The 13,490-nt window shown below is 37.5% G+C and overlaps 2 protein-coding genes across 3 annotated transcripts; both read right to left on the reverse strand.

Moving 5' to 3' along the window:
• Positions 1–1,260: 1,260 nt before the first annotated feature.
• Positions 1,261–2,774, reverse strand: LOC140964887 (uncharacterized). 2 transcript variants are annotated; one of them, XM_073424861.1, is made up of 4 exons: positions 2,658–2,774; positions 2,136–2,586; positions 1,462–2,047; positions 1,261–1,341 (listed from the first exon to the last, which is right to left on the reverse strand). In XM_073424861.1, the coding sequence occupies exons 2-3, from the start codon at positions 2,565–2,567 to the stop codon at positions 1,766–1,768; spliced, it is 714 nt and encodes a 237-aa protein (XP_073280962.1). In that variant the 5' UTR covers positions 2,568–2,586; positions 2,658–2,774; the 3' UTR covers positions 1,261–1,341; positions 1,462–1,765. The 2 variants fall into 2 exon arrangements, with proteins under 2 accessions (XP_073280962.1, XP_073280961.1); XM_073424860.1 differs by lacking the exon at positions 2,658–2,774 and having other exon boundaries at positions 2,136–2,654.
• A 1,229-nt stretch (positions 2,775–4,003) lies between these two features.
• On the reverse strand, positions 4,004–7,387 carry LOC140963944 (uncharacterized). Its single transcript, XM_073423425.1, has 3 exons — positions 6,656–7,387; positions 5,009–6,316; positions 4,004–4,651 (listed from the first exon to the last, which is right to left on the reverse strand). The coding sequence occupies exons 1-3, from the start codon at positions 7,385–7,387 to the stop codon at positions 4,004–4,006; spliced, it is 2,688 nt and encodes an 895-aa protein (XP_073279526.1).
• Between the last annotated feature and the right edge of the window lie 6,103 nt (positions 7,388–13,490).

The raw sequence follows: 13,490 nt of genomic DNA on the forward strand, positions 1-13,490 counted from the left end.
TATTCCAAAAACTTTTAGTCAAGTTCACAAAAATGAAAATACCCTACAACCAAGACTTGCACATATCAACTCCAAAATATCTTCTGTAGCTCGTTGGAATGTATTTCTCTGCCGGTGCGTCTTCCAAAACATATTACAGTGCATGTGAAAATAAAAACCACATAATTTCAGGGCCTAGAAAAATTTTGGCATAACCTCCCCACAAGTAGGACATACCAGAAAATTTAAAAACACACAACAACAATATATATTCGAAATAAATTTAAATATGACCATACACCACACCTATCACCTACACAGCTAGACCATACATCACACCTATCACCTATAATTATCACATTCTTTCAACATATCTCGAAAGCAATGAAGTGATCCACATGTCATGAACCAACAAACGTGTAACAAAAAAAATCACATGTCATACCTATTCATAAATATGATCTTGTACGCATTCGGCCAGCTTGGTGCACACCTCATCAATTTCTTCCATAGAATACTCCATTTTTGTGAACTATGAACACACACAAAATGTATATTAGTAAAAAAACACAACTTAATGATTTTTCAAAATGATAAGTAGCTAGATAAATTGTAATTATTTTATATAAGCAAGATAATATTACTATCGATCATAGTGAATCCCCCTCAAAAGTTGCAACTTCTTCAGTAATCTGCCTCATGAATCTCATCACGTAATAACCACATTGTTTTGCATCCGGTTGCTTAAGAGCCTATGTTAAAAAATGTCAAATTGATAATGACAAATTTACACATTGAAAAATTAGCTTGAATGAGAAATACACATACCTTTATGACTTCCCATTTTACACTCTTTCTTCCTTTCCTTCCCTTAGTTGAGTTAAACAATGTCAACGCCCTTCATTAACATTGAACATAGTTGATATATGAGTGTTTTTTCATTAAATGAAATGCATCATTAAAATGGAATATGAACTCACATTTCCACAACATATTTTTATCCTTATCGCGGATGCGATGACTCAGGGAATCCACCAAATAAACAATCTCCTTATAAGGCTCGATGACAGTGAGAGTCCAATGAAAACTACACACGAACATAATAAGTGTATGCAATTCAATAAAAAAAACAATTGAAAATTATATTAGGATCTTACTTACCCACAACAACTTGGAACCAAAACCAATTGATTCATTGCTGCACCACTTAGCCTATCCGCTAAAGAACTCGCCCTCTTGTTCAACCTTTTAGTTTTACCTGTTTTGTCGTGTGCATTTTGCTGCAAATTTGGGATGCTGTGTGCATTAACGAATCTAAATTTGTCAATCTTGTTTTCTTTCACCATCTTTTTATAAAGATGCCTGTCATTTCAAGTAAAAGAAAATCAAAACTACACTACATACTAAATTAACAAATTATATGCATCTTATATAATAATATAAGAAATGAACAAACAAACTTTAAGTTAATCAAAGATTTACCAAATGTAGACAACTACACAATTTCCTGAAATTGGCTCCAAGTGATACAAAGGACTGATGTCCTCAAAGTGCAAGTTAACTTCATAATCATCTGCAAATACTTCATGATCTAAAAGAAATGCTAATTTTCTTCCATTTTCAAGGGCTCTCTTACAATAACAATACACCAAGTGCACTGCTCTTGGCACATTTGATGACAAAGTGTGGTTTCTTTCAACACTGACAGTTTTGTTCCTTTGACGCTTCTGATAATTGTATTGTAAACATGTTAGATAGGTGCAATACTGGAGAATTTGACAGACATTTACTTTGAAATATAAGCATCGTGTATCTCTTTTCGTAGCATTATCAAATGATTTTGCCAAGCCACATGTGTTCCTACGGCATCACCAACATTTTCACATTCATTGGGAATTGGAACTGGAAAAAGGGCTGTTTTTTGCATTGCTTCATCAATGGATACACGCATGCAATTTTGAGGTAATGGAACACCATGAAGCAAGTTATTAGCTCCATTGACCTCGACAATTGTTCCATATGCAACAATGTCTGTGCTAGAATCCAATGTCAAAATAACTGGTTTCCCCTAAAAGACAAATAGTTATGTCAATGAATTGTACTAACTCTTTAGTTAAAAAATATTGAGCACTATATAACCACAACAAATTATATACCTGTAAAGTAACAGATTTTTCCACAACTTTCATTTCGACATCATTCAAATCTTCATAACTGGGGAAAAACTTGTCTATTTTCATTTCACTTTCATTCACTTGATGCAATTTTACCGAGCAACTTCCTTTGTTATCAATCTCACTGTCCCATGCACCTTTTTTGCAGACAATTGCTTCAAGTTTTTGAATGCGTGTATCTTGCTCTTGAATTAATTTTCTAGCCTCTATCAACTCTTTCTTTTGCTCAATCATTAGCTCTCTGTCAACATCCTCAGTCTTCCAACTTCTACCAACATTGAAATATAATGTTGGGGTGATGTGACCTCCAACAGCTCTCACACGTCCACCAAGTTCATCTGAATTGAGTGCTTTCGTGAGAATATCCTTTTTTGTCCCTTTTATTTGAAGTTTCCCATCACGCTTTTGTTGCATGTAATCATCATGTCATCCACTTGAAAATATTAATTATTTCAAAAGGTTTCATTAAAAAAAAAAATTGATTTTTATGTATAGTTTGCTCACAATCTTTTCTACTGTTATTTGCAACTCCTAGCCATCAAAATCTCCTTCTTTATTCACTCGCCCTTTTTTCCAAATAATAGCTCTGTTGATATCATCATCGTCACACAATTCACTTGCCTACATACAAGAACAATCAAATGATATTTGTCAAATAGGTTAAATGTTGACAATCACTTCTTGGACGGCACAAATGTTGAAATATATTTACTATTTGTTCAGCAAATCGTGCATATCCCTTACGAGCAAGGCGATGAGGGTATATGTTCTTCTTCTTTCTTTCCTACTGTTGATCACCTAGTTCCTAGTCAAGTGAAGAATTAAACATATCAAATTTTTTTTAATTCGTCAAATACTTAATGGTGGACTTATTTTCAAAAAACAAAAAAAAAGATACTTACAATGAATTTATCAGACATGCGAGTCATGACAAAAGAAATCCAGTCATCTCGTGCAAGACCATAGCCAGTAGGTTGTTGATCCAACTCCTCTGGTTTATCAACCTTGTTCGAAATGAACGTTTGAGTGAGATGTGATTTTAATTGACGCCACTTATTATTTGCCGAACTTAAACATCCCTTTTTCCAGCTTGGGGGAACATCAAACGTCAACTGTAAAACATCAAAATTGGAAATATATTAAAAAGAATGACATAACATAAGATATATATAAACAATATGAATATTAATTGTGAAAAAACAATAGAACTTACATTAACTGATTCCCATATCAATTCTTTCACTTCACTTGGAACTTGCTTCCATGTCTTGTAAGTTATCTTAATTTTTTCTCGAGCAAGCATACCAATATAACTCTGCATTTGAGCAGCAGCTTCTCCTACTGGTTGTCCAAGGAGATTGAATCTTACCTCCTTTCGAATTCCCTGAACCCTCTGCCTAGAAAGCTTATCTAGATGTGTACGACCTCTAGATGTTCTTGTTGTTTCAGTGTCTGTAGATCCCAACATTTCCTTTCCATCAAAACTCTTGTCTGTAAAAGTAGATTCAATTTTTTGTTTGCCCTTCCCTATCAATGAAGGATGTCCTAATCTCTTGCTCGATTCATGAATTGTATCATCATCATGAGACCCAATTTTAAGCTTTCTAAAGGATGTCATAGAGTCCAGATCTAACATGTTCAAAAAAAAAGTGAAAAAAACATATCAATATAGAAATAAATACACAATATACAACAAAAAATAGGATAAGAAATTCATCTTCAATAGAAATTCAACAGATACAAAGATAAATAAAAGTATAACTTCAATATTGTCTACAAACTCCTATTCAAAAGCAAAATACATATCAATATTGTCTACAAATACATCTTCACACGTAAAATATCTTTGGTTAAACATTGTCGACCCAATTCCCATCACAATCTTCACGAAGCCATGATGGTTCATTGTCATATGCTCCGTCAACACCCATTGATGGTAACCCTCTGGTAAAAGATTGATAGTCAATTAATGTGTCTTCCAATTCATCACCATCAACGTGTTCAAATGACTCTCTAGTAGGAGTTGCAAGTACAATACTCCATTCAGGATCTTCAGGATCTTCAATGTAAAATACTTGCTTTGCTTGACTTCCCAAGATAAAAGATTCGGATTTGAATCCAATTCTTCTCAAATTTACCAATGTGAAACAAAGATCATCTACTTTAATATCATTATTATTCTCCACCCAATTACATTTGAACATTGGAATTTGAAAGTTGTGGTAATCGAGTTCCCATATTTCTTCAATAACTCCATAAAAAACCATGTCTGAAACAATTGGGTTTTTATCCTTTTCACTGGCAACTTGCATTATCTTTGCGACTAAGCTTACTCCAGATTTTTTAGTAACTCGTATATCATCACGTTCTTTTGTAGCATACGTAACCCCATCAATCAGATAACTAGAATACTTTAACACTTTGTTGCAAGGTCCATGCGCCAACCACATCAATATTTCTGATATTTGATGGGTGGAATGGTCAACTAAATGTGCAACCTATATTTCACAATGCCATAAATTTAGATTTACGTAAGATAAAAAGAGTTGTATACATGTTAATATCTAGTATTTTGGAACTTACAGTATCACGCAACCAGTTAGTAAACCTTCAGTTATGCTTATCTTGTAACAACTTTTTGGACTTTGCTTTATGAGGAAATCTTGATTTCAAATCCACCATGTGTTCCCTAATAAAATAATTTCTAATAGATAAACCAATAGAATGTTTGCAAAGTGCATGAAAGAATTGATAGGTTGGAGATCTTACTCGGCATAAGGATCAATCTCAACATCATTTGTCAATACTTAACGATGTGCTTGTTGCAGCTCATCATGACTAGTGGAGTGCACAACTGCTCCCGATAAAGGCTTAGTAAGTTCTACTTCTCGATGCCTTGATGGTATCCCAATTGTGTGAACATTAGATAGATAATCTGAGCAAAATTCAACAGCCTCTTCAGCAATGTAACATTCGGCTATACACCACCCTTCAGGCCGATTGCGATTGCGCACATAATCTTTCAAAATCTTCATGAATCTTTCAAATGGGTACATGTGCCTATACCAAACCGGTCCACACAATTTGACATCCCGCACAAGATGAACAGTTAAATGAATCATTATATCAAAAAATGAAGGGGGAAAATACTTTTCAAGTAACACAATATCAACACAATCTCTCTTTTGCAAGTCATCCAACTTTAAGACGTCTATCACTTCACTATACAACACATTGAAGAAGAAACACAGCCGAGTTATAGTATCTCTGACATGTTTTGGCAAGACATCGAGGATGGCCACTGGAAGCAATTGTTGCATTAAAGTGTGATAGTCGTGTGACTTCAGGCCAACAAGTTTCAAATCCTTCATTGACACAAGGTTTCTAACATTGGATGAGTAACCTACAGGTACCTTTACTCCCGACAAAGAATTGCAAATACTTCTTTTCTCATCCTTACTTAGTGTGTAATATGCTGCAGGCAAAAAAGTTTTCTTCTCCTCAATCCTTGGTGCCAATTCAGTCCTTAAATTCATTTCCAAAAGATCTAATCTTGCTGCTATTCCATCCTTTGTTTTTCCTGGAACGTCAAGTAACGTACCGATGAGACTTTCACAAACATTTTTTTCAATGTGCATCACATCAAGAACATGTCGAACATGTAGATCTTTCCAATACTCAAGTTCAAAGAATATTGATTTCTTTTTCCAGCATGTTATCTCGTCATCGTTCTTTGACTGAAGCTTTCCGCTGAATTTTCCACAATGATAGATAATTCTTTGAACTCTTTCTAAAATTTCATTGCCACTCAATGGTTTTGGTTCGAGATTAAATTCTTGCTTCCCATTAAATGCCTTTTTTTGTCTTCTATAAGGATGACTTAAAGGTAGAAACCTTCTATGGCCTGTATATGACATTTTTCTACAATGTTTGAACCTTGTCGAATATGTTTCTTCTGCACAAATAGTACATGCATGATATCCTTTCACAACACATCCAAACATGTTCTCATATACAGGAAAATCATTGATTGTCCATAGTAGAACAGCTCTAAGGGAGAAACTTTCTTCTCGATATGCATCATATGCTTCAACACCTTTATCCCATAAGCAGTTTAAGTCGTCAATAAGAGGTGATATGTAAACATCAATATCATTACCCGACTGTCTAGGACAAGATATCAAAAAAGTGAGCATCACAAATTTTCTCTTCATACACAACCATGGTGAAAGATTTTATGTGATCATTAAAATAGGCCAACAACTATATGCAGAACTCATCAAACTATGAGGATTGATCACGTCTGCTGATATAGCCAATCTAAGATTTCTTGGCTCATAAGAAAAATCTGGCCACATGCGATCAACTAATTTCCAAGAGGGCGAATCAGCTAGATCAGCAAGTATCCATCACGAATTCTTTTATCAGCATGCCAAGTTAACTCCTTGGATATCGCCTTATTCCAAAACATTCTTTGAAATCTTGGAATAGGTGGGAAATACCACAAGACCTTTGCAGGAATTCCTTCCTTTACCTTTGATTTGTTGTCCAACTTCCACCTTGACGTCCCGCAAGTAGGGCAAATTCGCAAAATCTTCGTACTCCTTCCGGTATAAGATACAATCATTAGGACAAGCATGAATTTTCACATAGTCTATCCCTAATGCACGTAAGCTTTTCTTTGCATCATACAAAGATGAAAGCAATTCATTGTGATCTGGAAGCATTTCTCCAAACAAAATAAGTAGATCAGTGAAACTTTTATCCCTCCAACTATATTTTGCCTTCAAGTTAAATAATTTCACAACTGCAGATAACTTTGTGAATTTAGCACATCCAGGATATAAAGGTTTATCTGCATCTTCAAGTATCTTATTGAATTGTCTTGGATTCTCAGCATAACTTTCATATACACAATGCACCATATCTATAGGTTCCTCACTAAATGATTTGTGTTCATCTTGTCCTACTCGATCATTATCATTCATTGAGTTCCCTTTCGTAGATCTTTCCCCATGCCATATCCATGTATGATATGTCAAATCCATACCATTACAATACAAATGTGCCCTGATAGTTTCAAAATTTTTCTTCCATAGATTACAACATCTTGCACATGGACAAGGTATTGCATCAGAATGGATAGCATTTTTTAGCGCAATCTGCAAGAAAGACTCTACTCCAATATCAAATTCATATGATAGCCTATCTTTTGACATCCATTCTTTGTCCATTCTTGGTACAACTACACAGCTAACAATAAGCCCAACCCCTTCAAAACAATTTTAAATAATATTAAAAAATCTTTTATTGATAGCCTATCTTTTTAATATACACACACACACACATGTATACATAAAGAGAATTTTGTTACAAACACCAAAAATTGTTTTAAACTTTATATTTATATTACATAAGTTGGTTAATGGTTGAATTCATGCAGCTACTCCTTACCCAAAGTAGGCTAGTAAGACTCCTGCGAACTTCCCATATAAGCATACACCTAAAGGCGCTGGAAATAGTTCACATTTCACACAAACACGCTCTGCATCTAATCGACATTACACAAAAGAACCACATTAATCATTTCTGCTTCAAATACAAATCATTTTATTTCAATGACAAGCAACAACCACAAATAAAATAAGGTGCACTGATAACAAGATTTGTACTAACTTTACTTTAAGAAGTAAAAGGAAAATCACACACAGGTTCCCAACAATTTAAAACTTTCAAGGAGGAACATAATTGATAATAAAATCAAGCATCAGCACTGAATTGCGAAGAGCCTAGAAGATGGACAATTTAGCTAATGAATTTCCATTAGGCCTTTCCTTTACTTCTAAATCGTAATAGAGCTAAGAAATAGCAGTGAAAACAAAAGGGTTCCACAATCATCCAATTCTCAGCGCAATACATTATAAAACCCAAAAATTAAAAGAACCTAATTTTTCTTATAATAAAACTGTAAATAATAATAGAGTAATCAGCGCATGAGCTTCTTCGCAAACATGCAGGAGATGATGTGCGGCTTCTGATCGTGTCTAACTGCCTCAAAAGTAAACGGCTTACCGCTGGGCAGTCGTACGGATACCGATCTCTGTCAGAAGTCTATGACAGCTCCGTTTGAAGAAAGCCAGCCCATAGCCAAAATAATATCAAACTCCAGCAACGGTAGCAAGATCAAGTCTGTCTGCACCGCATATTTTTGTAATCGAAGCTCCAATTTCTTCACTATCAAAGAAGTGACCATCTGATCCCCGGATAAAATCAACACTCTAAATCCTGACTCCATCGCCACCGGTATGATTCTTAGTCGCTGGACGAACGTCTTGGATATAAAAAAATGTTTAGCTCCGGAGTCTAGCAACGCATACGTGGCTACACCTGAAATATATATCCTTCATGCGACAAAACATATCATCAAATCTGATTGCGTTGAAACTTAAGAAATTTTCTACCAGAAATTATCCCAAAATCTTCGATAAACTCACTGATTTAATCGAAGTGTTCCTAAAAAATTTCGAATTTTAATCATCAAACTTTTTGAAATTACAAATTGGCCTTTAAAGTTTCCGAAAATTACACTTTGGCCCTTACAATTTTCGAAATTTGCAACCTGGGCCCATAGAATTCAGAATTTTATCCCCAAAAATCGTAAAATTCTCGAAAACTAAATATTAAATCTCATAATTTCAAAAAATTAGAGAATCGCCCCTTAAATTATCGAGTTTTGCGATTAGGTTCTCAAAATTCTCTAATAATGCAATTCGATCCTTAAATTCGACTAGGTAGAGCATGCAACCTAATTTGGTCTAAGTCATCAATCCCCATAAATTAATTCTCATAACAAGCATATAACCCATGCAATCAAGTGATAAATTAAAATTTTAAACATAAGGGGTACCAGTGATCAACGTAGAATCTGTCTCCGCCTCAGCCTCAGCCTCAGCCTCATTGGCATGCATCACATATGCTCTACCTGCAGTTGGGTCCTGATTCCTCGGGCGGTCAGCTTCTTTATGGCCCTCTTCTATGCATACAAAGCATCTGAAAGTGCTCCACATACACTTGCCATAGTGAAGTTTGTTGCACTGCTTGCATGGCGGTCCTCTATCCGGCTTAGGAGCCACTAGTGCCTGAGGTGGCCACTGCTGTCCTGGCCTCCTAAACTGACCATGGGGCTTCTGCTGTCCCTGCTGCCTTGGTGGCCCTGAGTACTGCTTCTTCTGCGGCTGTGCGCTGGGCTGAGTCTGAAGCCTCTTTTGCTGCATCTCAAAATCAATGTCTCGCAGCGCCTGTTCCGCCTGAAAAGCACACCCGGTGGCCTCGTCATAGCTCGCCGGTCTCATCAACATAACATCTCGGCGCAAAGTAGGCCCGAGGCCGTCCATGAAATGCCTCAGCTTCTGGGCGGCATCTCTCGCAATGTAGGGCACAAAGTCACAGCCCTTGTCGAACTTCCGAATAAACTCGGCCACAGATGAGTCCCCCTGGCGGAGACTCATGAACTCCCTTGTCAGGCGACCCTTCACATCAGCTGGGAAATACTTTCCGTAGAACACCTCCTTGAACTACTCCCAAGTGAGGGTAGCAAAGTTCACTCTGTGGGCCACTCCCTCCCACCATAGGGATGCGTCATCCCTCAACATATACGTGGCGCACTTGACCCGGTCGCTATCCCTCATATCCAAGTACTGAAAATAGAGCTCCAATGGGCGGATCCATCCCTCTGCTAAAAATGGATCAGTGGTACCCCCGAACTCCTTCGGGTTGATACATCTGAAATGCTCATATATATCAGTCTGTGGTCGGAGAGCCTGCTGAACCTGCTCCAGAAGTCTAGCCATGCCCTCGAGAACTCGAGTAGTTGCATCCCATGGCGGCGGCGGCGGCGGCGGCAGTACTCTGCCACCTCTAGGAATATTGTCCTGTTTGTCTGCGCTGGGGTCAAGTCTGGGCGGCATGATATCTGAATACAGTCCAAATTCTGAACGTAACCTATCTTGCAATTTAATCTATTTTCCAAAATATTTAATCTTTAAATCAAAAAAAAAACATGTACTGAAAATCGAAAAATCATGTAACCATGTAGGTGATATAAGTAAAAACATTTAAAACATAAAAGCTTACAGACTTGAGGCTCGAAAACTGAGCTGCAAAAGCTGGCGGTGGGACAACCCTATACAGGACCCTTGCTCTGATGCCAACTGAAACATTTAATGATTAAAGTGCTGCTAATTTTTTTTATAAGCTCATTTTTTCGAGAATATCAAATTGTGCATGCGTACAGCACTACTGAAAAATATGTCTTTTAAAAACAATCATACAATAGCCAAATAAAATACTAAAATTTAAAATTTGCCAACTCGACCATCGTAAATGAATGTAGAAATAAATCATTAAAAATACTAGTAATCGTCAATGAGTCAAAACCATTGTATAAAAATGTTCATGTCCACTCTAAGCTCATATAATCGTGATGTGCGGAAAATATGGTCCTCGGGTCATGTGCACACATCCAGCCATGGCTACTCAGAATTCATCACCTCCAGCTTCCTCATCAACATGCTCACCGACATCATACACTAGTGAGTCAAAAGACTCAACACATCTGTAACATTATAAAAAATACATATACATAACAGGCAGCAATGAAAAGTACCGTACTAAAATACCATAAATGATATTAAAAAGTCGTACGCATAATTGTGACCCGACAAAGCATAAACATTTACACAACCTATAACATCATAATAACGTATACGTGTTTGTTTCCTTAATTTGAATTCTGTTCATCAGTTGTCACTTTCTTATTATCAATCAGTCGATGGATCCATCTATCTGTAACCGTGGTACCCGGCGGTGAGGACATCAACGACAGCATTACCCGTCCACTGAGCTCTGGCCTTACATGTCATCGTGTCATCGTATTAGTCACAACCGACTCCCATCATTCAAAACATGTTATCATATTCATCACTTAATAAAATCATGCATATACGTAATTTTCCTCGAAATTAAGCATGCAACGTATTTTTCATATTTACATAAAAATTCGTATCCACAATATCATAAACGTTTAAAACATGCAAAATCGTGTTTAGGGCACTGCCAAGATTGCTAACTCTACCCGAAGATGACCAAACTTAAATCATAACTCAAAGGTACCTAATAAGGTTCGTGACAGCTAATCTAACCCTCACTAAGCTTGGTCATAACGACGTATTAATACCCAAATGAGACAATAGCACTTAAACCTAAAGCCACTCAAACCCAGGTCCAGCACCTAGGCGCTGTCACTGTGGCGTTTAATTAGCGCCTAGGCGCCCGACATCAGCGTTGCGACGCTTCTAATTCGATGCTCAAGCTCTGCGGCGCCTAAAAGGCAGCACCGAGGCGCTAACCTTGCGGCTGAAAGGCCTCCCAAACACCTCAAAGTCAACTTCTACCCTACTCTCTACCAAACTGAACCGGCCTCAAACCAACACTTCCTAGCTCACCTTGGACCCTTCCTGGACCAATCTAGCCAAGGACCATAGCCCCCATACATGCTGTTATGCAATCTTTCCCCCGAGATCCCCAACTTCAAACCCTAATCACCGACATATCTTTTGCATCGCCCCTAGCCTCACGACCAGCAGCCTATGAACCCTTCCCAGCCTTGACGCAGACCCACCAGGGTCTGAGCCACGGCCTAGACCAAGCCCATGCTTGCAGCTTCCATCCATTTCTGTCGATCTAACCATAACAAACTGACGGATCGTGTGCTCGGCACCTTAGGGGTGCTTTCAACACAATATATCAATGATCTGCAATAGCTCGTGTTCTAAGAATGTATAAATTGATGAATTAGATCAAGTTGGGTATTAAACCAAGCGGAAAACACTTGAAATAATCCTTCGTTGAGAAAACCGATATATTTTATATACTGTGCAACTGAAGAACTGAATTTACGGGAAAATCAGTTAGATCTTATATTAGTTCAGTTATGGACAGAACTGAACTGATATCAACTGAACTGATCTAATCAGTTAAGAACAAAACAAGCAGTTAAACAGTTAAAAGACACATGATATGTTTATGGATGTGCGGAGACTTCAACTGCTCCTACGTCACCCCTTCTACCTCCACGGATAGGATACACTAGAAGACTTAGATTTATACAACACCTTGTACAAATCCTACACAGCTTAGAACTTACCCACTACCTAACTGAACTCCTAGTCTAGACTGAAGGCAGTACCTTCCAGCCAAAACTTGTTTAACGTGTGTGTGTCAAAGACTACATACACAAGTTTATTGTCTTTGTGCAAGACTGTATTTTTGGGTAGTGGTGTGTGTGCGTGTGTGTGAGAACTGAACAATGATAACAACCCGAAGGTGTTCTCACACACTGAGGGAAAACAAGCTTCTAATCTAAGCTGATATGTCTTGAAGTGTTCCCTTTGGGCAAATTGCTTCTAGTAAGCAGATATACAATATGCGTGCCCTTCTTCTTGTTGTTATTGTAGTTGTTATGGCTAAGTCTTCATTGATCTTCTTTTTATAGGCGCGAAGCTTGATCGTGCAGTGAGACTCAATTATTGTATCCGTTGCATTTTGAATTTGTTCCTTGGAATCCATTCTGGAACTTTTGGCTTTAAGCTCTGATGCAACGTCTCTTATTGTACTGTGATAGTACAATTGCTTTTGTACCTTTACGCACAGCTGTAATCCATTAAGCAAGCTTGTCGTGATCTGCAATTGATTGCTCCTAACTGATGTTCTGAATTGGTTCTTTAAACTGATCAGCAATTGGTCTTTGAACTGATCTAGTGAAATCAGTTGACTCGACAGCTGAACTGATTTCACTGATTCAGTTTACCTGGTCAGCTGGGCTTTTCATCAGTTGAACTCTTCATCAGCTGCCCGGGCTTCTGAATATCTTCTGCTGAATTACCTATCAGCTGGTCATTCAATTGAGCTGGTTGCGAAGCATTAGTTGAACTGGTTCAGTTCGTTCGATCAGTTGGTTCTTTCAGTTAGCATCTCCGATAGCTTTAGTTTTGGCTCGTAAATTTGATCATTTCAGTTTCAGCTATCTGCGCACTAAGGTAGATTATTAGAAACAAAATAACAAGTTTTGTTAACATCAAAATTAAGCAAAGATTGCGAACTTGAAAAGTTCCAACACAAACCTTCCCTAGCCAAAAACCCATCGGCCTTCACCTTAACCAGACCGAGACTCGACTCCAGCATCGTGTCCTCTACATTCTCGTCCTAGGCATTCCTCTAATAGCCCTTTCAACAGCCTCCTTGCACAAGCACATGAAAAACGTGAGATATATGCATAAA

The sequence above is a fragment of the Primulina huaijiensis genome, chromosome 18, assembly GCF_012295235.1.
Source record: "Primulina huaijiensis isolate GDHJ02 chromosome 18, ASM1229523v2, whole genome shotgun sequence".
Classification (NCBI taxonomy): domain Eukaryota; kingdom Viridiplantae; phylum Streptophyta; class Magnoliopsida; order Lamiales; family Gesneriaceae; genus Primulina; species Primulina huaijiensis.

Excerpts from the sequence above, each read along its gene's own strand:
- LOC140963944 (XM_073423425.1), bottom strand. The coding sequence starts at position 7,387 with ATGGACAAAGAATGGATGTCAAAAGATAGGCTATCATATGAATTTGAT. Across the intron at positions 6,317-6,655 it reads ATTCCTGCAAAGGTCTTGTG|TCGGGTAATGATATTGATGT; the intron begins GTATTTCCCACC and ends TGTCCTAGACAG. Across the intron at positions 4,652-5,008 it reads CTAAGCCTTTATCGGGAGCA|GTTGCACATTTAGTTGACCA; the intron begins GTTGTGCACTCC and ends TGTGAAATATAG.
- LOC140964887 (XM_073424861.1), bottom strand. The coding sequence starts at position 2,567 with ATGCAACAAAAGCGTGATGGGAAACTTCAAATAAAAGGGACAAAAAAG. Across the intron at positions 2,048-2,135 it reads AAAAATCTGTTACTTTACAG|GGGAAACCAGTTATTTTGAC; the intron begins GTATATAATTTG and ends TTTGTCTTTTAG.